Source organism: Amia ocellicauda, chromosome 7 (assembly GCF_036373705.1).
Source record: "Amia ocellicauda isolate fAmiCal2 chromosome 7, fAmiCal2.hap1, whole genome shotgun sequence".
Classification (NCBI taxonomy): Eukaryota; Metazoa; Chordata; class Actinopteri; order Amiiformes; family Amiidae; genus Amia; species Amia ocellicauda.
In genome coordinates this window covers 47,982,487-48,007,369 of record NC_089856.1, presented here as the reverse complement: position 1 = coordinate 48,007,369, position 24,883 = coordinate 47,982,487, and the positions used below count along the sequence as shown (strand labels likewise).

Sequence of the window (24,883 nt, the reverse complement as noted above, 5' to 3'; positions counted from 1 at the left end):
TCACACACAAAGCACAAAATAGGGTTTATTTCATCGTCTTCATCACACAGGTTTCCATCCTTTAGAAAAACAATCGTTATACACACATCATTTACTGCACAGACACAAACACAGACCTGCCATGCGTTTCCTGCAAAGACCTGCTAGAAACAGTCAGGGGAAATAAGAGTCCCACCCCCAGAAGGCAGGGAGCTGAAAAAGCCCTCCACCCAAACGACACTTGTATCTCGAAAAGGCTGAAACAAGATCCAACTCAGACTCCAGCACAGACAACCATGACACTCAAACACATTGACGTGGCCTTTACACCAGAGTCTCCGTATGGTACACAAAATGTATAACAAACGTCTAAGGTAAGAGCTGCGAAATTATAAATGTTATGACTTCATATTCCCCAGAATTTGAGAGTCAACGGAGGGGTCTGAGTCATCATAGTTCCTTTCTTTAAAAATAAATAATGTAAATCCATTTCTTGTAACACTGAAGAGACAGAGGAGTAAAGATAAACTGTGAAACTGTGGTCAAAGGTGAGGATCTCAGTCTCCCACTGAGCCACTGGCTAAATCAGGTTTCATTGTCAATAAAGCTCTGGACCGGTCCTGTCTGGTCTTGTCCAGCAAATGTTTAGCTAGTTTCACTGGTCACCTAAAATGACTGTAGACTAAAAGAGATGGGAACGCCTGTTGAATTAATTAAGGAGGTCAATTAATCAATTAGGGGGGATGCCTGGGCCTTGAAGGTCAAAGGTTAATTAGATGTTTGTTCCCCATTGTCACTTTAATTATTGAACTGGTTGTTGACCGTGGTATGAGGGTGATTTACAGGACTGGTGGATTAGCGCTCTCTGGGAAAAGGGTTCGACCCCCCCACTGTTTAAGGTATAGTTTAAATTAGACGTACACAGCCCTGACCCCCGGAGAGCTCAACCCAGCGCCTTGATTGTGTCACCCTGTGAACCGTCCCTTTATAAGGCCAGGGCGGTGTATTTCTGCTGGTCAGTGGGGCCAGCGCACCAACAACGTACCATACGGGCCCCTGGGAACCAAACACAGAGAGACCCTCCGGCCCCTCGAGGACCCGGACTTAATCAACAACAAACAGGCGTCCCCGTCGCTTTACAATCAGCCATTGAGGGTGACCCCAGCTCACCGGCCTTGAGAGGGGCAGAGAGATCGGGTTTCATGATGAAACAAACAGAAAACACACAGCATACCATGGCGCAAAGCAAAGCAGTCAATAAAATCCACTGTGTGTAACCTTAAGGCTTAATTGATATATTTTATTGATTTATTTTGTTAATGGCAGTTAAACAAAGTCATTCCTCTTCTCTGTCCTTTTCTCTCTTGTAATAAACAGTCTTCAAGGGATTGACAATAACCTGATATTTAATGGGGGGTTTCAAGGCTGCACTGACCTTCCTTAACGGTACACCTCACCCATGAAGGTAAAACTACGACTACTCATACGAGGACGTACCGGTGGGGGGGTATTGTTCTTACTTCCCAGAAATGAGCCGTGGCCCCACAGAGTCACCCCCGGGGCCACAGGCAGCCCTAATTCAACAGTAAGACAGCAGCAAAGGCAAAGCAGACAGGAGAAAAAATCCCTTGATCCCCAACAAGAAAACCCCGACAGTCTGTATATAAATATAAACGCACATATATCACATTTGTAACACTGAGTGGAAAAAATACAATTTTTATATTTTTTTCTTATATTTGGGGGGTAAATGATCTTACAGCTTTTCATTTTAAAAATACAGTTTTAATATTTCATATTGGTACCTGTTTTCAAAGCGAGGTACTTCCAAAAAAAGGATAGAGCCTTTTTGTAACTTTCTTTTTCCCCAGTTTAGATATATAGATGTATATATCTACACAGAATTATACATGAATATATATATATATATATATATATATATGTACAAAAACACATTTTAAAATAGACAAAAAAATACAGCTCACAGTGTGTAATTCAAAAATAGCCATCTTTAGATTTGTAATATTTGGCTAAGTAAGTTCAGTAAAAGCGTTCTGTAAAAAGTCAAATTTACACAAGCGGTGAACAGCTCCCATCCTGCAGGCCGACGGGGGTGCTGTTTCTTTAGGGTTTCTCTCGGGGACACGGAAAGCGTCTCCGCTGAGGTCGACACCACGCCGATTAGCAGGTCGGCACCGAGGGGCGGTGGAGACCCGGCGAAACAGCAGCCCTGCGGTCCTGGGGGTTTCAGCTCCGGTCCGTGCAGCCATGCTTCTCTCAACCTGCACCGACCTCAAGCTCTCTCTTGTGCTTTAAAAACAACCCGTCGATACAAGCTGGGTCAGGTGCCACTTGAGCGTAGAGAGTAAAAAAATCTCTCTTCAAACTGATGCGTCTTTCAACCAAACATTCTCTGAGAGAGGAATTCAAACCCAGCACAGAGAGGCTGATCAGTTTCAACAGGAGGCGCGAAGCAGCGCTGCACCAGACCGGACCGGACAGAGCGGACCGACCCCCGCACTCAAGCGCTGCTGGCGTTCACTAAAGGGGGAGCAGGATGTCATCTGCAACAGGATGCTGAACGCTACAGCCGGTGGCTTGGCCTGGCAACGGGTTCGAAAGACGATGTCATGTCAGTCCCTTTCTCTCTGTAAGTCTGTATGCCGAAAGTATAATAAAAATAACAACAATAATTTTCATCATCATCTTCAAATAGTGGCCGACTCAGACTAACAGCCTGCCTGTGTGGAGGAACTGTGATCTGAGCCGGGTGTGGGATCTTTGGATCGAGAGAGAGAGAATAAAAAGCAAAACGTGCCACGGATTGAACCGCGTGAGCCGAACCCGAAGCCACCGGACCAGCCAGCATCGCGCGGCGCGAGGGAGTCTGTCCACTCGACAGGACGGCCTGCAGGGCAGAGGGATTAAGCAAGGCGCTCGTACAAGAGTAAAAAAATACACACACAGGACACGCGGACGCAGGACAAGCAAGGTGCCCGTGGCGGGCCGAAGGAGGAGCTCCACCGTGTGTGTGAAGTCACGTGTGTGTGACAGTGTGTGTGTGCCTGCGTCTGCACATGCGTGTCAACAGCCTTGCGACGTGTCCACCCATAATGCTCCAAGTTTATGCTTTAGATGACAGGTGAATGGTCTTGTGTTTTTTTTGCCTGGTGCTTTTAATTCTGGACAAACGATCAATTAATTTTTAAGGCGTGTCAAACAAAGTAAAGTCATTTTGGATCATTATTTTTTTGGTAAGATGAACACAGAAACCATCAAAGATATCATGTCGGTGGAACAAAGTCTTTGTAACTAAATGCATCACTGCCTTGACACGTAGCCCATTCGTCATTAACATCTCTGCGGTTGTATGTGATGTGGTGTATTCGTTTGCTGTGAATTAATGTTTCTGGATCTTCTGTTCTGTCACACGATCCCCGACTCACAGGCGGTGAGCGTCCTCCGAGAGCCTGCTTGTTAGACGCCGCCGTGCGCTCCAGCGCGTTTAAAACATGTCTCACATCCATAGAAAAATAGGTGTTGCACTCTTGGTATGGCAAAGATCCAAGAGGCCAACGACAATAAAATAAAACATCCTTTCTGCCTATAAAACCTCAAAAGAGTAAAGCTTTTCTTTCATACAAACTCAAAGGAGAGGATCTCCTCCGATCAAGAAACCCTCAGACACTTTAATACAATCTGTGCCGTCGCCGACCCCTTTAAGAGCGCAGGGGAGCTCAGCACTTATGTGTCACGTTCCCACACGTTTAGGTTGTCGATATAAAAGCACACAATAAACATTGCAAACATTCCTCAAATATGTACACTCATCTCGCCGCGCTGTCCGTTTGTCCTGGACCTGTAGTGTTTGGAGAACTTCGAAAGTGCGAACGAGAAAAACACTGTTGCGGGCGACAGCGATTCGTGAAAAACAACAGGCGCGTATGACGCTCTCAACGCGAACCGGCTGCCGCTGCGAGGAGGCCGAGCTCGTCTGCGGTTACACTGCGCACAACACAGCGTTGTGCTTCTGAACCAGGACGCGCGTGCGTGTGCGTGTAAATATAGAGACAGGATTATTCTCCTCATTGCTGACAACATGCCATAATTTAAAGAACCCTGATTCGGTTGTCCTGGCTGCTGGTGCAGTTATCACTCATGCAGGAAATATAAGTAACATTTTATGCTTTGCTGCTATAGCTAAGTGCAGAAGGGGCTTGAGACTGAACAGAGGGAGGCTGGCGGGTCGCCGTAAGAGCCCCCTCGAGTCCAGGACATTCAGAACGGAGGGAGGCTGTTCCCAAACCGCACAGTCCTACATAAACCAGCATCTGCCGGCGCTGATGGCTTAAAAGATGTGTATCTTTGACAAACTGCCCTGATGATGAGAATAATGACTGGCGCACTGGTGATTGTTGCACAGCGGCGCAGTCTGAACAGCCGTCGTGCAGATACGGTGGCCAGCGCGAATGTTTTGGTTTTTAGACAGGCAGCGATATCATTGTTGAGCTGCCATGCTGTCTAAAGCCATTACCCTGCTGTGTAATTGTTACGGTGCATTAAAATATATATCCATCAATTTTTTCCATCTGATTTTGGTTTTGGTTTCGGGGCAGATGTGTTGCCGGACAATGCCGCAGGATCCGCGCACTTTGAGATGTTTACCGAGAGTTCACGGTGGTTCCCTATGGGTTTCACCTGCCTGTGCTGTGTTTTAATACACGGGACCATGGGGACACCCCGACATATCCTCAGGCCTGTACCATGGGGGACCAGGGTATATTCATGGTAAAGTGTAATAAGGTGCCAGGAAAAATCCATAGGAAACCAGTGAGATACTGCGATACAGACATTGATCATCAGCTGCCAGGTGAGTCCCTCTCAGGACTTCAATTCCATATGGAAAATATACATTACAAGCCTCCCGCCCACAGAAGCACAGACAGAGTGGCGATCAAAGAGAGGAGAGAATATCCCTAATTTCCCACAGCCTCTGCTCTGCAAACCATCAATGAAATCACCGGCCACACAAATAGTTGCATATCCAGGGGGAAAAATAGTAATACAGACGAGAAATCGAACATTCAAAGATGGCCTGTTGTGTGCCAAACCCACAGCTGTGGTGCGGGGGGCGGTCTTTACATTACCCTGGTCTTATACAACACCTTCTGTACAGACAGCAGCCCAACCTACTGTTGCGCCACAGTATTTGGTAGCTCAGGAGATTAGAAGTCAGTGTAGCCCTTTCGGGGAAAATGGCACGGGATCCATCCCCATTGTCAAAGGTGGAATACAGATACAAAAATACATCGAGACAGAGCTCTGTAAGATCTAACTCAAAAGCTGGCTTTGGTCAACAGTCTCTGTCTTCTGGGAGTTGCGTAAAAAATAAATAAATCAGACTTGACATCTGTGGCGACACCAAAACTTCCCACCAGGTCAGATCTGAGGAAACCGGCGGAGGAGTCGGTGGAGAGATCGGGAGCGACGGCCGTTTCTTGAGATCTGACAGGACATGCAGACGGACAGGTGGCATGGAAGTGCTGGAACGTGACCTTGGAAAGCAGTTTGCGAAATTAAAAAAATAATCATGACTGCAGATTCATAAAATAAAAATGAAAACCCTTCTGAGAACAAAAGGAAGGATGGAATCGACTGCTAACAGATTGTCCCGTTTCGGACGAGGTGAGACCACCTGCTTTGATAAAGGCTTAGATCCCTGGAATTAAAGTCCAATTAAAAGACTCACTTTCAAATCTGAAGCACAATCAACAACCCACGGGAATCGAGACTCCAGATCTTATTCTTGTTCCTCCTCGAAAAACAGCAACATCAATCCCTGTCCGTCTGTAACATGACTCGTCTCCGGAGCAGCTGATCCATAACAAACTGCCCGGGATAAAAAAACACCTTCATGTGACTCTCTCTCCGAGTGGAATGATCTCAGGTCTTCAGTAAAAAGACATCCCTGCGAATCTGCCACCTGTTTCTTAAAGTCTCTCTGCAGCCATTGGAAAAACCGCAAGCCCCGGCGAAAAATAACGACAATCAAACAAACGAAGATACGGAAAAAAACTGAACAGGAAAAACTGCCGCGACAAACCAAGTCCCAAGACGGCAGAAACCGAGGATGACAAGAACCACTGCTGCTCCATGCGGGAAGCAAAACATGATAACCGTCCAAACACTAGGGATAAGAACAAGACGACGACGGCGAATTCGGGATAAAGATTCAGACGGGCAGACTCTGTGTCTGGGCTCCACGCTGTGCCCGAACTCCAGAGCGTCTCGGCCCGGCAGCGCCGACAGGGAGCTGAGAAAACAACCCAAGGTCGGCCGCTCCTTCGCAGCCCGTCCTAAAGGCGCCCGGCCCCTCCGCGCCGCTCCGCGCTCATCTCTCCGGCCCGGCGGGGAGGCGCCCCCCGGGAGGAGGGCGAGGAAGAGGCCACAGCCCCTCCGACACACGACACCCACGCCTGTGCCTGCCGCTCAGGGCTTCTGTGGCCCAGGGGACAGCACCACGGGCGTGGAGAGCCCGTCCACACTGAGGGCCGGGATGTGGATCTGGTTGCTTCCGTTCGTGGGGAACTGGGGAGACAGAGAGAGAGAGAGGAGGAGTCAGTGTGGAGTTGTGGTCTGTGAGAAGCCATTGATAAAGACACACACACACACACACACACACATGCAGAGACTCTCTCATACACACACAAACACTGACACATGCACACAATCACACTCTCACTCACACACACACACACTGACACATGCACACACACACACAAACACACACAGCTGCACCCTTTCCTGCGGCCTCCCTGTGTGAACACTATCAGAGCGATTCTTTGCCAAGTTAAAATTTTCCAGTCGCTCCTGCCAGGAGGGACTCGCAGTTCCCTTGGACTCCACCAGAGGGGATCAAGCGCTGCGGTTCCTTCGCTTCGTTCATTTCTGTATTTCATTCTCATGAACAATATCCAGGAATTGATCCATTCAAGAGGAGACTGACTGTAATAGCACTAATTTCTTACATGTCTGTATATTTGTATATAGTACAGGAGTGATGCTAGGAACATCAGACTCAATGCACCAGGGCAACACACCAGACCATGTGACCCACAGACACGTCAATATCTCTGGTCTTACCTGGAAGGACAGCTTGGCAGGGCTGCGTGGGGCGATGGGGCTCAAGGTGCTCCAGAAGTGGATGGTGGAGGGCAGGGGGCTGGGGGTCAGCAGCACCGGGGTCTGAAACACAGAGAGGTGAGGACAGGGACAGTCAGAGACACAGATAGGAGGGGACAGGGACAGTCATCCTTTCCACCCCCCCACACACACAGTCCTGCCGCTCCTCTCACCAGCGAGTGTGAGGTGATGACGGTGGGCGTCAGGGTGTTGGTGGCGCTGCCCGGCGCCAGCAGGCTGTTGACCGCGGCGTTCATCTTGTCCAGAGACAGGCCGGCGGGCAGCAGCGTGGGCGAGGATGGCAGCTCCAGGCCTTTGGGCTTCTTGGCTTTTGGGGGCTGGACCTCCTGGGGGGCCGCGGAGGGCGGGGGGGCAGCGGTGGTGACGGGGGCCACAGAGCTGTCTGAAGTGCAGGGAGCAGAATGGGAGGGTGTTAAAGCATTCGGGGCCACGGGGAGGATGAAGACACATTCATTCACAGCACAGTTTAGACATGAGGTTCCTAGCCCTGCTCCCGGGGCCCCACTGTCCCGCCCTGCTCCCAGGGCCTCACTGGGGTCCTGCTGCTTTCTGTTCCAGCTGAGCCAAGACGCGCTGGAGTTCGGGCACAATTATTACTTAATTGACATCCTAACTGAACTAAACTGACTTTTACAATGGTCTGACTTGCATAAACTTAAAACCTGACCTCTCTTTGTCTATTGCACCATTCTTTCTTTCTCTTTCTTTCTTTCCTTCTTGACTCTTTCTTTCTATCTCTTATTTTCCGTTCATGGCAAGAGCCCCAGTGACACCCCGCCCCCACCCGGCTCAGCGGCCGCTCCTTCTCATCGGTGGCTTTACCTGGCAGCTCCGCCTTGTCCCGGACCGGCTCTCCTCCCAGCAGCTGGCCAGCCGGTTCTGCGGGGGACAGTGGCAGCTCAGTGGAGGGGGCGCTCAGTCCAGTCACGGTTCCCACCACGGTGCCGGGCTCCACAGGGACCTGACACACAGACACACCCGGCATCATTGGCATCGCAGTGAGGCACTCACAACAGCGTGAACCAGGACAAAACACAAGGCATAAAAACTGTGGCCCCAGCAGCCCCCTGACCTGCTCCTCACTCTTCTCCTCCAACCCCACAATCTCCATCAGGTCCTCCTTCATCTCTTCCTGCTCCTTGCTTGCCAAGGACGATGGCTTGATGACCACGATGACCTGCTGGCTGGCGGGCGGGACTTCCTCGCAGTCTCTAGGGATGACGGGCGGGGCGGAGGCGGCGGGGGCCGGGGCCAGGGGTGCGACGGGCCCCAGAGAGGTAGGGTCCGAGACGCCAGTCAGGTAGATCTGCGGAGGGTCACCCAGGGCCGGGTTCTTCTGTGGCTGGGACCATTGCAAAGAGAGGATGTTGGGAAAATACCACTTAGCACCAGTTTACAGCGGTTCAAAGCAGTTTAAAACAGTTTCCAGCTGCTTACAGCAGTTTAAACCGGTTTACAGCGATTGTAAAGCGGTTTTAACAGGCTTACACTGTGCTGTACCACTCTGGACCCTGGGGATGGCATCTATACTTTGATCAGTCTCAGGCATGTTGACTGTGGTGGCCAGGGGTTCCTCACGGTCCAGGGCAGTAAAGCACAGAGAGGGCACGTCAAACCCGCACAGGAAAGCAACCACGTTAAAACGACACAACTCTGGGATGCTTGCCAGGGTCAATGAGCACAAGACTTCCTCCTGGGCCTCACATAGGAAACGCCCCCTCACTGGAAACACACACAGCATTTCAGCAGCCTGTCCAGAAAGGAACTGTGACCCGGGACCTCAAAGTGGGCTGCAGTGACGAAATGTGGAGACCCAGTTCTACACAGCACTGGAGGGGGGTTCCCCACGGTGTTGACGGATCTGCATGTGTTTTAAGTTAATTACCACCTGGGGGAGCGGGTGTAAAACAGCTCACCAGACTGCTCGTTTTCTATAGTTTCACTTTGTTTCTGTTTTGTCTTTATCATGAGATAAATACGCCAAAAAGTGCCTAACAATGCTGACAAGAATTTTGGAATGAAATGAAGTTCCCTCAAGACCATTTCCGGCCTTCACTCCAATCACACTTGTGCGCCTCAGGGGCCGGGCTGTCCCAGGTCACCGGCAGACGAGGATAAACCTGGCCGTGCCCAGCGCTCCGGGCCGGCTCTCCTCCTCCGACACTAATCTCATCGAGAGCCTCACGGGAATCAGACTGTTTTGGGAAACCCTGATGGGATTGAGCTGCAAATTATCTTAATCCAACTCTAAGAGGATCTGGAAGGCTCCGCTCGTCGCTGCGGCGGCGTTGGCGAGACTGGGCTGACATCTCGATTTAGAGATTTACTGTGTGGGTAGGCATGGTATATAATATATATCATCATCATCATCATCATCAGTATATGTCGATTCACAGCGATGGATAAAGCCGCTGAGCCCTGGCCTCCCACATCTTCGCTCAGGGTTGGATTAGAGCTCCCTCCACATGACCCTCACTCACCACACCGAGCTCGGGGGGTCCAGTGCGGCCCTGGGGGCTGAGAGCCGGGGTGGGAGAGGGCGAGGACTGCGTCACGATCACCTGCAGGGTGATGGGCTCCTCCAGGGCGGTGCTCTCCACGCAGCCGGGGTGCGGCTCCACAGCACGCACACGCACCTGCGGGGGGAAGAGCGCGGTCAATACAGCAGTGCAGCTCTCACACACGTACAGAGACTGCCCGACAGAGAGAAAGAGAGGCACAGTCTCTCTGGGCCGGGTTCATCTACAATTATCATAAAAGTGAATGAAAGAATGAATTATTAAACAGCCATTACAGCGTGTTTATGCAGCCGGTGCAATCAAGACGTGCTCAAAATGAGTTAGCATTTGATTGCAGCTAACGGGCGTGTGCTCAATCACAGTGGCGCGGTGCACACGTTGAGCGAGGCACGCGGGAACACAGGCGGCGCTCGATACCAGTGTCGGCGCTCGTGGAAGTGTGACGGGTAAATAAGACCATAATAAACACATTTCAGTAGGAAGAGTCTGAATATTAAGTAGGTGAATATTGAGATAGATCTAAAACTGAATGAATCAGAGATACAGGTGAGGCAGGATTGGTTTAAAGGTCAAATTTAGGGAAATTTAAGTTCCAAGTGGCACTAAAAATCGGTTTGGTGATCAAATAAGGGATAAACTTTGGTCTGGGCTGCAGCCACCAGGAGACTCAGGCTTTGGTGAAGGTCAGGGTTGTGTTTCTACTGCCATGGCTGGATTGTGTGTCTTGGGCTGCTCATGTCACACAGCGAGCTCGATCACCGTTCAGAAGCAGGACTCTCGATACGACTGAGGTGTCCGGCTGATTAATCAACGTCTCCCAATTAGCGAAAAATCTGTCTGATGAAGATAAAGATCACGATGACAGGAATGGAGAATCGGAAATGAGAGAGATGTCATCCAGATGAATTAATTAGTGACACAGATGAGGGTGGGAATGATCAGATAGTTACAGTTAGGTTGTTTAGTGAGCAATAGTGTGAATTAATGTACCTAATTAATCCGCAGAAATAGAGAGAGAGAGAGAGAGACCGACCTCTGGCAGCGTCCGCTCGGCACTGGGGGGCCGGGGGCTGGGCTCGGCGGACAGGACCAGCTCGGTCTTGATGGCCCGGGGGGGTTTGCTGGGCGCCTGCAGGGACTGGATGGTGAAGGTGGAGTAGAGGCCGGACTTCATGTAGTCGTTGCGCGAGCTGCGCTGGGTAGCGGCGGCAGTGCCATTGGCATGGGCGGGGCGGTGCAGGCCCAGCGTCTTGGGCAGGCAGGGGGCGCCCTCCCCACCGGCAGCTGCCGCCCCCCCCGCGCCTTTGGGCAGGCTCAGCAGCTCCCCTAGGGTCTCCCTGCGTCGGCCCCCCTCGCGCACCGTCTCCACCGCGCCAGGGTCTGGGTAGGTCACGAACTTGTACACGAACTTCTGGCCGCTCACCTTCTTGATGATGTTCTGCAGGAGAGGAGGAGGCGGAGGGGGGGGGAAGACGGTGAGAACAGAGCGCCGAGAAGTTCGGTCAGGGCAGGGGAGCCAAATCGATCCCAGAGTGAAGCGAAAGATGATTGACAGAGATGGTCAGAGCTCTACTGGGGCCAGTGTGAAGATCACAGAGTGGAGTCAGGAGATCAGACGAGCACAGGGACTTCGCATGCGCTTATTATTTAATAGTTCTTTATTTTCCGAGCTGCTCTCAGTGTGACTCACAGGAGACAGATGCTGTGTGTGGAACTGAACTGCTCTTACTGTAATACGTCATGATTGTGCGACTTCTATAAGTCGCCCTGGGTCACGGCCATTGCAATAATAAGGAAATCAATGATAATACGTAAAAATCACAGTTTGATAGCAAAATTGTGAGAAACATAAAACATAAGAGCCTCTTGGTAAATCCAGCTCATGGCTTCCATGCTTATTAACTGACTGATCGACTAGGCCAGTCGCTCCTTCCCCCATTTACCTCAGCTGCAATTCAAAACCACATTTCAAAACAGACGTAGAAAAGAAAAAAAAGAAGAGGAAATTACAAACAAAAGCAGATGGAATAACAGAAAAAACGTGGTACAAGACCCGGTGCAGCCCCGTGGCTCGGGCAACGCAGGTTTGTTGTGGCTTTGGCCGATACGGCATCAGAAAGGGGCTGTGGGACGTATGGCCCTGGACCACACTGTGTCCTTGATTTTCATTGGTCACTATCATTGGTCTGTCTCTGGGCGGCCAAAAGACATCAGGTGCCATTCGCAAATATGTTTGTTTTTTTCATTTCACTTAAAATTACATTTTTATTCCGTGTATTTGGGAATTTGAGATGATGGTCTCTTTAGAATGTAGTTTTGTGTATTTTATTGTATGATTAAAAAATATTTTGACAATGCGGAATTTTTTTCACGGATCTACGCCAACAGCGCTGCCACGACTGCTCGATTAGCTGGGGAACATACTGTACCAAACAAAACAAACAAAAAAAAGGGGTGAGACAGATGCAGCGGAAGCTGTATTGGGCGGCCGGTGGGGGCACCTTGTCGTAGTAGTATCTCAGCGCCCGGCTCAGCTTGTCGTAGTTCATGTTCGTCTTGTTCTTGCGGAGGCCCCAGAGCCGCGCCACCTCCTCAGCGTCCAGCAGCTTGAACTCCCCGTCGCTGGATGTCCACGAGATCAGATGCTGTTGGGTCTGGTCCTCCAGCAGGTGCAGCAGGAATTGCCACAGCGTGATCGACGGGTCCATAGCTGCGGGGGGAGCAGACACAGGGTGAACACAGACACGCAATGCGGATATAGACACACACACAGTGGATACAGACACACACAGGGAATACAGACACAAACACACTGGATACAGATACACACAGTGAATACAGACACACACAGTGAATATAGACACACACACTGGATATAGACACACACACTGGATACAGACACACACACACACTGGATATAGACACACATACTGGATATAGATACACACAGTGAATATAGACACAAACACAGTGGATAAAGACACACACAGTGAGTATAGACACAAACACTGGATATAGACACACACAGTGGATACAGACACACACACACACTGTGTGTGTCTGCCGCTGCTGTGTGTTTCTGCACCGGCTGTGTATGCGTCTGCAGCGGCTGTGTGTTTCCGCAGCTTCAGAACTGACAATATCTATTTATCCAACACAGCATCATGGAAATGTAGATTTTAGCATAAATATGGGGGGGATTATTATGAAGTAACAACTTAGACCGTTAAACCGCCGGGGGACAGAATCCGACGGAAGGCCAGCGAGCCTCTGTCATCGGTGTGTGCTGAACGATCTGTCGGCTCTGCGACTGTGCGTGTTTTACAGCAGGGTCTCATTTGCATGTGATGAGCAGAGCATCGACGCTTCAGAAGGGTAACACTGCAGCTTGTTTTTCTTTATAAAGAACCGGTACTGATTTGACTTGAACGACGCGGAACAATGGCAGGATAGCAGCAGATCTCTCACAAATTCCTACAGTTACGCAGCCTGCACCTCCACCTTGGAAACCAGTGCCTTAGCAACAAGTGTATCGGCAGCCGTTACTATGGGCTACAGGAAGACATTGTCAACTCCGAATGAAACACACGCACACGCATGTACACACACACACACACACCACTGCACGGATCTGCGGATCTCTGAGATTTGACGGATCCCTGGAATAGTCCTGTATGGGCAGTGGCGTGACGGAGGAGACCGCTATTCCTGCAACCCCTGTCGAGAAATCATTGGCAGGTTTATATGTGGTGTGTATGTAGATAAAAAGAGAGTGGGATGGAGAAATATCATGCCAGATATATGTGTCAGAGACAGAAACACACTCGAGCCCCAAGCAGCCAATTTAATCCAGAACCACAGGTTAGTGGTAGATGTGACCCTTAGCTTTATTTTGAATATATAATTGAATAATAATCTACCTATATATTGCACCGTGTCAAATGTTTATTGAAATGTATTAATAAAGGTAATCTTACAACCCAATCTAAACCTACTTACCTACCTACCTATCTGTCAGTCTGTCTCTCTCTCTCTCTCGCTCTGTCTCCATCTGTGCATCCACACTCCAACACACAGGGAATATTCATGAACCGTGAAGCACCATCTCGCCCTGCCAGTCGTGATTCAGGCGCCAGTCTCTTTCTTGCCAGTTTCTCGAGCTCCGGTGTTGGAATCTGCAGAGCCACGTCTATTAATAGTGTCTCGTTGCACAGATGGCAGCGGCAGGGGCACGTACGGACACCCTTACACCCTCCCACACGGCCTGCCCCCCGCCACCCCCTGACCAGACCCTCCTTCCCATCCATCGCTACCCCTTCACCTCTCACCTCTCCCTCGTCCACCATCACACAACAGAGTGAAACATTGAGGACAGTCCAATCCCTACAAGGAGCAGCATCTGAGCCCAGTCCACTCAACCTGGGACACACAACACAATCCCACGGGCCACTCTGGGGCCACTCAGGCATCGCTGGTACAGCCAGCTGGTTGTGAGAAACCCAGATTTGTTGAGTTTTGCCTTCTAACGCCTCAGAACGAGTGTCACTTCTCCGATCAATGTAACGAAAGCAGTTCCTTTTTTTAACCCAACGGATTAATCCCAGACACTTGCAAAGAGGGGGGTGCATTGGTGTTGTGTTAGCTCTACACCACTGCACTGGACCAACTGGCCGCTGGACCGATCACACAGCCTTTGCACAACATCTGTAGAAACACGTCGATCGAGAGTGACCTGCAGCTGTGGCCAATGGGGGAGCAGATCCAACCCCAGTGCTCATATAGGACACGGGGAAGGAGGGCCGAGGGGCCATGGCATGGCCTGGCATGCATTATTGGGTGCTTTGCCAGTGTGCAGCAGCAGAATCGGACACTAAGCAGTTTAAGACAAACTCGCCATTGGTAGCATTTAAAACCACTGGATTGTGAAGTAACAACCTAATCTCTGAGCCTCACACCACGGCCCCCTTGTCTTAGGCCTTGAGCTTGTCAGCATGAGTCTGCCTGCCCAGCTCCACACTGTGTATCATATAGAGAGGGACATTAAATGAAAACAATCAGTACATACCTCATAATCGTGTTACTAGAAGCACCAGTGCATGTGAGGAACACACTCCTCAATAGCAAACGTGCTCGACACGCCCTCCCCTCCGAGAGAGGGATAAAAAAACTCCGCACTTACAGCTGGCGACGATTCTGCACGCAACACTAAACACACCCCTCGCTCCGCTGAACCCGTTTGCAAATCGCCAGCGGCTTGCTGATACCTGCTCAACACTTTGTACCTGAAGTCTTCGAGACTGCAGGAGTTAGAAAAGTGTGAGCAGCTGAAACACACCTCATTCAAAAGATACTGAGCTCCTGGGCACCGGAGAGATTTTCGGGTCTGGCAGCATTAACACAGTAACGCAGCGTCTTTCTCCGCCTCGTCTCTCCGGGCTGGCCAGCCTGCAGGAATGGTTTACAGTGCTGTCTCTCTCAGGGTGAGCGCGTCCCGTTCCTGTCGTGGCTTGTCTGGTTCTTTAAGGTGCTGCTCTATTTTTGTCCTTCTTCTCTTTTTTTCGACGAATGTTTTAAGTGCTGCAATTTTAGCTGGCTTAGTACAGAAACACACACATACACACACACACACACAAACATGTTTAGACCAGTGAGCTAACCTGCCCTATCATGCCAATTCAGCAATCAATAAAAGACAAAAAAAAGTGCTGTTCAGAACAAGCATAACAACACCGACCTAAATCACAACCACCTGCCAGTCAGGTCTGTGTCTGAGTCCAAATACAGATAATTTATGTAGACCTGGAGGATGTTCAGCTGGGACACTAAGATCACAGGTTTGAAACAGACTGTTACTGACCAATCCACAATATTGGAGTGAACCCTCCATATTTCAGTGTCTAACCCCGCACTGCCACACATCTGCGTTGTGGGACAAAGGGGGGGTGCTATTATAATTCTATCATGTTTTAAGCGGCTGCCAGGCTTAATCTGACAGCACTTAGTGTGCATGCGTGGGAGGCGCTCTCTGATCCATTTACAAAAAAGACCACAAACAATATCAATAAATACACCAGAAGAAATAAGGGGGGGAGAACATAGTCACACAATTCATGAATTAGCCAATCGAGGTCAATCTCTAAGTAAACGATCCCGGCGGTTTGAGTGGTGCTTGTTTATCAGTGGATCCCGGCGTTAGTGGACGGAGTCCGTGGAAAAGAGCAGCACGTGGAATTACACCAGAAAAAAAGAGAAGAGAGAGACGCAAACAGTTCATAGTTTACTAATGGTCGACTGTCCGGTTCACCGAGCGGGAGGCAGGTGACGTAATGTGTGTAGTGAGCCCTTGCTCCGGGAGACAGGGACAGGGCCCAACGCACACCTGACACGCTGTGAGCCGACATTGCGGTCAAGGCGTTGACACAGGTTTTAGAAACAGGAATATGTTATTACTGTTGATTGTGTATTTCCCAGCAGCCACCCTTTTCCCCGGGGATGAGGAGTCACGACACAAGACTTTCACAGATCGATCAAAATACTTGTTATCCAAATACACATACCACCAAACTACAACCCCACACAAGAGCCAGAAGCTGCCAGAACAGGATGAGTCCATTGCCCTGGAAAATGATCATACAGTGTTCAATAAGCTACACGAGTGCAGTGGGCAACGAGGGCAGGGTAACGCGCAGACGCCGTACCGCACTTCCTCAGTCTGCGGTGAGCCGGTTTGTACTCTTGCACTACAGCAGACAGAGGGGGCTCAGTTACACATAACCACACGTTTGTTTGATTTTTTTTCTCCTCGCCTGTGTCGAAATACGCTTGGCACGCGGGCGGTCACCCTTCACGCTACAGAAGCCACTGCAGAAATCCCCCTGCGACAACTACGCCGCTTCCTGCTACCCTGCTCACAGTAGCACACTAACCCAACTGTTTAGCCTACAGGTTCAGATTCACGAGAGTGTGAGAGCGACGTACACGGGTAGACAGTGGGTCGAGCCGAGCAGAGAGAAACCTGGGCACTCGTGAGGTGGGTCAGCCAGCCTGCCAGCCGGCACTGACCCGGGCAGAGCGAGATGCACAGGGCACTTCCCTGGGGGACGGAGTAGCTCAGTGTCTGGCCTCTCATGAATCATGTCGCTCAGCAGGACCGGCCATTACAGGTTATATTGGCATCCGCTGAGAAACGCCACGGGGGCCCAGACTCATTAAACACTCACCGCCCGCCCCCACCCCCTCTGAAGACAGGCACACTGGGAGCTGAACTACGGCACAGGCGTATCTTCCAGGATGCCCGTGTTCCTGCCCGCAGCAGAAATCTTCTGGTCTGTTACGTTTTGGAACAACACAGTATAACTGCAACCCTGGGCCGTAACGCCTGGAGCTCTTGATTTTGTTTGGCTGGTAAAGATACTATAGGAGAGCAAGTGCGCTAAAAAGACAATGATAAGAATCATGATCATCATTTCTCTACAGTACTATCTCTGATTAGAGTGGGGTCCTGCCCCTCTGAGCGGAGAAGATAAGTGTTTTAGTGTCACTGCTACTGCGCAAATCAAGGCATCAAACTTGTTGCCTGAACGGTACCTGTACACAGCCCCCCCTACACCGAAAAGACTTGCTTTCAGAAAAATTGTTCCTTTGACTCCACCGGTACCATCCAAAACAAAGACTGGAGTCAAAGTCTTTTGCAGCAGCGTATTTGGTAGTTATCTATCTCTTGTTAATGAAAAAGCGCTCCGTTACTGAGAGTAACAGCAGCAGATCAGGAGAAGGGAGACTCTGATCTTCTCGCGCTGTGCTTGTTTCTTCTCTTTTCTTTTTGGGTTCTTTTCATATGTTTCGCATTTCTGTTCCACGAAAACAAGTAGGACTGAAAAAAAATCCGCCTCTTCGTTCACTCGCCGCCGCCGCCGATGACATCAATAGATACCCGACGACAGAGATCGTCAGATCGCGCAGTTCACACACCGAGCGCGAGAGACCGGCGTGGAGATCAGGCGCTGCGAAGACTCGGCGAGAAAGGAACATAAACAAACCTGAAGGATGTTTAAAAAAAAAAGAAAACATGTTCCACTCGATGTGGATTTATGAGTCTCTGTGTACATGTTGTGCAGAAGCTTTAATAAAAAGCACACCAGTTTCCATTTCAACTGATGGATGAACTTGCTTCGCACACTACTACAACCTAACAGCAAAGACGCTGTCTCTGTTCCAGGGAGTTCCCTGCGACGGCTCTTCTGGCCTGGGGAAGTCAATTTTTTTCTATTAATTGAGGACGGTTTCTAGAATAGTCATCACTGTCGGAAACCAAGAAACGGCCGCGGAAATACTTGCGGTCCAACCATGATCACGAACTCATTACTCACAATCCCGATACGAAATGTAAAGACCTGAGCTCCCAGGACATAAAGACGACAACATCTAAACATGTGCGTAATCCCAAGGGGGTGGGGGGGAGAAAAATCAATCAGTAAAGTGAAAGTTAATCTAGAGCAAAGAGGCCACATTTCTCACATTACTCATAGACATAATAGTGTCATTGACAGGCTTGAACAGGGCAAAGAAGACAAAACAACTGCGTCCATTTCGTTCTGGGTATTCCCGTCTCTTTCTCTTTCTTTCTTCTCTTATCAAAGTCTCACCACAAAAGCACAGTCAAGGTTACAGGTGAGTGAGCAGAGATGGTATTGTCAAAAGTCAGGCGTGCGATCGTCCGTAGGTCCGAGCGGCTCAGATCTGCACATCGCACAACTCACCTGGTGTGAGGCCGACGATCTGTGCTTGTTTGTTTTTATTTAAAAAGTTCTGAAATACAGCCGACTGTCCGGTCAGTTGCTTAGCTCTGAAATGAAACATCTCACTGGAACGAAACCCCGGACACGTCCAGTTCAAACTGAAGCACCAGACTCTTTAACTCCTTAGCTCCCTGTGCATCGTTTTTGCGTGCCTAACAATGTGTGGGCGAACTAGAGTATATAAACCCAACCCTTACGCAACCCCAACCCTTACAATCTCAATGTCAGTTCTCCTCCTGTTGTCGGGAAGATCATATGAAAGCCAGAAGCTGCCCCCGCTCTCTGTGCCAAGTGCGTAGTGAACACAAAGACTCTTATCCCCTCTCCTACAGTGTATTGTTTCCCATAAGGCATGGCCCACAACACTCGTATCCACTCTAGTCTTCAACAGACTACCCTGCTCACAGCGAGCATTAACTCAAATGGGAGAAAAAGCCCTGTTACAGGCAAGGGAAGGTGAAAAACAATAAAGTGGGCCAGTGCTGTTACAACAAAGGGGGCGGGGGGGTGAACATACACTAAGAACAATCAAGTTACAATAGATGGCTGCAGTACAAACAGAGTAGTCCGTCTGCAATAGGGGGAGCAGTACAAAGTCCTGTAACAATCGAGGGCTATTTGAAGTCCCGGCTGCTTTGTGCCGGGCTGCGGTGAACGCACGCACAGTGCTCGAGACACAGTAGAGGGCTGGAGCCGCCACACAATAGACTACCTGTGCTCAGGTGGATAGGACAGGCAATATGGAGTTGTAAGTTGTAAGAATTGTACAGGGGAAAGCTTTTGTGCACGAGGGAGAACAGCACAATCCTCCTGATACAACAGGGAGCCCAGAGGACAATGTGAAAACGCTGTCACCCCAGGGCCGCAGGACACATTTGCTCTTGCTCTCTCTCGCTCTCTCATACACACACAGAATGACACACATACATACACACACTGACTCTCTCTCTCTCTCTCTCTCTCTCTCTCTCTCTCTCTCTCTCTCTCTCACACACACACACACACACACAGAATGACACACATACACACACTGACTCTCTCTCTCACACACACACACGCACAGAATGACACACATACACACACTGACTCTCTCTCTCACACACACACACACACAGAATGACACACATACACACACTGACTCTCTCTCTCTCTCACACACACACGCACACACTGACTCTCTCACTCACACACACACACACAGAATGACACACATACACACACTGACTCTCTCTCTCTCACACACACACACACACACACAGAATGACACACATACACACACTGACTCTCTCTCACACACACACACACACACACACAGAATGACACACATACACACACACGCACACACACTCTCTCACACACACACACACGCACACACACTCACACACTGACTCTCTCTCTCACACACACACACACACACACACACAGAATGACACATACACACACTGACTCTCTCTCTCTCACACACACACACACACACACACAGAATGACACACATACACACACACGCACACACACTCTCTCACACACACACACACGCACACACACTCACACACTGACTCTCTCTCTCACACACACACACACACACGCACACACAGACAGACACTCTCTCTCTCTCTCTCTCTCTCTCTTTCACACACACCCACACCCACACACATCATTTGCAAATTGTTCCTTTTCTCTTCTTGATTTAAATACATTGGTAAGACACCAACAATGCCTCTTTCAATAACAGGTAAATCAGTTTGCATAACATGCCGTAGCTGTGTGTTATTCTACCCCCTCAGTATTTAAATAGAGGCAACAGGCCAGGAAGCCAAACACTGTAACCTTCACATTCGCACAGCAGAAGGGCAGCCGAGTCGCCCTGACGTCTCCAGCACGTCTGTTTGCACTATGTTAGGAGAATAGTCCCAAATTGTCACCTCTGTGCATATATTTAACAATATTTTGAAAAAGCCAGAATCATAAAAGCCTACGGTTTGATTGGTTTATTTACAATGACATACAGTTAGGTCCATAAATAATTGGACAGTGACACAGTTGTCATCATTTTGGCTCTGTACGCCACCACAATGGATTTGAAAGGAAGCAATGTGCTTTAAGTGTAGACTTTAATCTGTAATTTGAGGGTAGTTACATCGAAATTCGGTGAACAGTGTAGGAATTACACCCATTTCTATATGTGCTCCCCCCAGTTTTAGGGGCTCAAAAGTATTAAATTGTGAGTTTCAATACTTGGGTGCAAATCCTTTGCCATCAATGACTGCCTGAAGTCTGAACCCATAGACATCAGCAGATGCTGGGTTTCTTCTATGCCAGGCCTGCACTGCAGTGTCTTTAGTTCCTGCTTGTTCTTGGGGCGTTTTACCTAAAATTAAAGATGAACGTCTACATTTAAAGCACATCTTGATTGCTTCCTTTCAAATCCACTGTGGTGGCGTACAGAGCCAAAATGATGACACTTGTGTCACTGTCCAAATATTTATGGACCTAACTGTATTTCCTCTTCTGTCACTGAAAAACACAAAAAATGAGCAAAGGAAAGCACAGCACAGGTCTGCGATTGAGGCTATTTTTAACCAATCGGAGAACAACTAGAGATTGGAAAGCAAGCTGTGAAACACTCACTTTCAACAGCATTCGATTTCCCCTGCATCTTAGCGGAGATGAGGAGAGCCTCGCCATTTCATTGCCAGATTATTGTGGAGACAAACATGTGTGAAGGAGTAGATCGCACTCCCAGAAGAGAACGCTTCTAACGCTTGTGGTTACAGTGGTAAAACCGGGTACAAGATGAGGAGCAACAGCCCTGCAAAGACACGCGTGGGCACGAGGTCACTCCCACATTGGCCTTCGAATCGCCGGCTTAGCCCCCATCTATAGGCAATGTAGAAGCGAAGACGACACAACAATTCTGCAGTGCACACTTGACACAAGGGGCTCGGGGGATTCACAAAGGAGGAGGAAAAGAAAGGGAGGGAAGAAGGAGAAAGCACCAGCACGCTGCCCTGGGTCAACACTGTACCACACCACCACGGCCTGAAACAGTGTTGCCTCCGCTCCCTGAGCCAGGCACTTTCTCCAGCCCTCACTCGACTGACAGGCCCCCGGGGGCTTGGTCACCCCCGAGATTTGTGGTGGCCACTGACCGTCACAGGAACCCCAGTGCACTGGCTGAAGGAGCTGCCCTTCCCATCACATTGGTATGCTGTCCTGTGGGTTCTCTACAATAAAAATCAACACGTCTGGCCAAAGGAATGTACCGCCTGCGGCCTGGCAATGCCAAGCACCGACGTGCCCTAAAACACCTCCGGGTTAGTGAGACAATAAAGTGGCATTCCCAGAGCGTTGTGTATATAGCGGAGACACAGCTAACACTTTTTGCTCTGGCAACACTGTGTCGGGTTTTAGTTCGGCTGTAGTTGTAGGTTCAGATTGTTTTCTGATTGTCATAGTCTGCACACTGTATAGGCTCAATACATATCAACCGGAATTATTTCCATTGCATAATTTCAGTGTAAATATCTTAAACGTTTAATTCTCTCACGTCACTCCGTGTCTCTGGAATGTTAGTTATATTTGTGTACTTTAATAATGTCATTTTACAACATGCCCCGGAGCCTGCACATTTGCATTTCCACAGTTACATTGTTCTGTGTTCACTTTATTACAATGTTGCCACGAAGTCGTATTGTTAGCTGGGTGGTTTTGGGAGACCAATAAAAATATTTACCATCTCTGTGAACTGACCTCACCTCGGCTGACTGGCGCTTTTAATTTACATCTACCTGTGTATTGAAGAGATCTGTAAAAAACCTAAAAATGTGTGGACTGAGAAAATCTGGGTTGAGCTCTACTGTTCAATGTAATTGATTTACTGGAGCAAGCCTGATTATTGCTGCTCACCCCCATCTCTACAGTACATTTGCATAATCATTGTGGTTGTCTCTCTGACTTCCCCTTAACAAATCCTAAAACATGTAATTGTTTCCTATGGTTTGGTAAAATGCATTAAACACATTCTGTATCATACAGCACCACTGACATGAATTCATACTCTTTAAAGATGAAAGGATAGGTCGATTTTGCAAGATTATGCAAATGTAATAAACGAATGTGTTTTTGCGTGTTATAATTAAAACATGGGTTAAATCTATCACTTAATATGGAAATTAACCTGTTGATTTCACACCATATACTACTAAATTACTCTCTGTTATTTCTCCAAAGTAATTAATAACAATAACTTCCATGGGTCAGTTTTCAGCATGAATTACATTTTGCCCTTTGCCACTGTACAGTCTACAAGGCAATAGAAGGCCTCGGAAATCATCACTATGTTGCCAATGATCTATTTCTGGATTCATTTTCAACTTTTCCTCCTTTACACAATATCCCTGCTAATTCTATTTTTATTATCGAATACCCGAATATTCAAATGATAATTGTATTGGCGGTATTCGAATACCCGAATCTTTGGTTCCGCCGATGTAGCGCTTTCAGCTGATGTACGTCAGGGGGCGTCACACCAATCAGATACAGCTACAACTATTTACAAATACACGGCCATCTCTGAACAGGAGCAGGGAGACAGACACCTAGTTTTTCCGTGAAGAGGTGTTATTTGGTGCACATGCAGTGTCAATACCTTTCCATACATTCAGCTGCTCATTATTGATGCCATGTCTTTAAACCTAAATCAGATTTACAGTGCATGATTTCACACTATTCACACTATGTACAGCTCAATAAGTGCAATTCTTATCATTATTACTATTATTACAACTGCTACCACTACTACTATTACTACTAATAGAGAACTAAGTGCTATTTAATGTTGCTAAGTGGATTTTGAGAACATTCAATGTTTTATCTAGTCTTTCCGACTTCAGTTGTTATGTCTGCACTTGTTACCTACTCGGATGTATGCTTATTGCATTTTGTATTGATTGTATTATTTCACTTTTGTAATAAATAAATTAAATAATAATAATAATAAAGGTTTGTTGTCAATTTGTAAAGGGGCGAAGATGCGGCTGGTGCGTTTCTGGAGAAATGCCGGTTGTCTTGCACAGAGGATCTCATGGCTTGCTGTCTCGGTGTGAGAGGCAGAGACACAGACAGCCGCCCCCAGTCCAGCCGCACAGCCGGCTCTGCCTCACCGGAGCCGGGCACACTGCGCACAAAACAGCCTCCTCCAAATCTGGTTATTAAAGTAGCGGGAGATAACAGCAGTGGTCCTGCCACAGCATTGGGCCAATGCTATGAATACCAATAATGGCTATCAACTCCGCCGTGGTTATGTAGTCTTTGGTTAGCTGGTATGTTCTGGTGCAGTTCAAATATGAGAAGGAGAAAAAAGAAAAGAACTTGATTTCTGTCTTTGTTTAAGCATTTATGATCCCCCTCGCTGTTAAAGGGGCATCTGATTGTCTATCTGTGCGATAAACCCACTGTAATATCTATTCAAATACGCTTTCTCCCACAGATGTGTGAAGTTGTAATTGATTCCAGATGTTCCCACACCTCTGTGCATTTATTTTGACTCGCATATCCTGTACTCAACGGTCCGAGTCAGCGGGACTGCAGGTAAGTTTCCTGAACTAGAAGGAATTGAGCTGTGCGGTGCCATACTTTAGGAAGATGTGGAGACATAAACCCACTTCCGTCAAAACCAGTACCAGAAGGGGGAGGGGGGTGTCAATGACACCACACAGACAATATCTGCAGCGACAAATCCCAGCAAACATGCGATGCGGTTTTCGATAATAACCCACAGTCGATAATCGATACCGCACAATCGATACGGCGCAGTCCGTGCGCACTGACTCTCACGCACAACTTACCGCTCAGCAGAGGGTTTGTGTCCATGTTTGCTGTGCTGTCGCGTCTACTCGCAGCCTCTAGTCGTGATCATATTGTTTTAAAATGAAAGAGCACATGACGCGGCCGGAGACGTCAAAAGTCGGCGTGGAGGGAAGGTTTAAGGGTGGGGGGCAGTGGGAAGGGAGGGGGGCGAGTGTCGTCAAACACAATCCAGCTCTGCAATTATGTAACAGCGCTCCGGGAATAACCCAGGTCTCGGCTGAGCCATCTCTTCAAATGCCCCGCTGCGGTCTGGGGTCCGTAGCGCTCCGACTGCCCGCTCCGGCGCTCTCCCTCCCGCTGCCGAGTGCGGTTTCCGTGCGTCGCCCACTGTGGACCCGGACCCTCCGGCTGTGCGACTCTCACTGGGGTGCGGTGGCGTCGGGTCCCCCGGTTTCCATCCCCAATCGGCGGCTGCAGTCCGTCCCCTCGAACCGCTGCTCCGGGACGCGCCGTGCGAAACCGTGCTGTCCCCGCCGGTGCGACTGCAGCTGCGCTCTCTCTCTCTCTCTCTCTCTC

At 49.0% G+C, this 24,883-nt stretch overlaps 1 protein-coding gene across 1 annotated transcript; it reads right to left on the bottom strand.

Moving 5' to 3' along the window:
• Nucleotides 1-11: 11 nt before the first annotated feature.
• Nucleotides 12-24,883, bottom strand: elk1 (ETS transcription factor ELK1). Its single transcript, XM_066710073.1, has 9 exons — nt 24,346-24,883; nt 12,203-12,411; nt 10,735-11,139; nt 9,663-9,818; nt 8,255-8,524; nt 8,005-8,143; nt 7,335-7,564; nt 7,123-7,224; nt 12-6,567 (listed from the first exon to the last, which is right to left on the bottom strand). The coding sequence occupies exons 1-9, from the start codon at nt 24,368-24,370 to the stop codon at nt 6,469-6,471; spliced, it is 1,635 nt and encodes a 544-aa protein (XP_066566170.1). The 5' UTR covers nt 24,371-24,883; the 3' UTR covers nt 12-6,468.

Coding starts and splice junctions, on each gene's coding strand:
- elk1 (XM_066710073.1), bottom strand. CDS start 24,370: ATGGACACAAACCCTCTGCTGAGCG. Junction 7,225..7,334: donor TCATCACCTCACACTCGCTG/GTGAGAGGAGCG, acceptor TCTGTGTTTCAG/ACCCCGGTGCTGCTGACCCC. Junction 6,568..7,122: donor CTGCCAAGCTGTCCTTCCAG/GTAAGACCAGAG, acceptor CTGTCTCCCCAG/TTCCCCACGAACGGAAGCAA.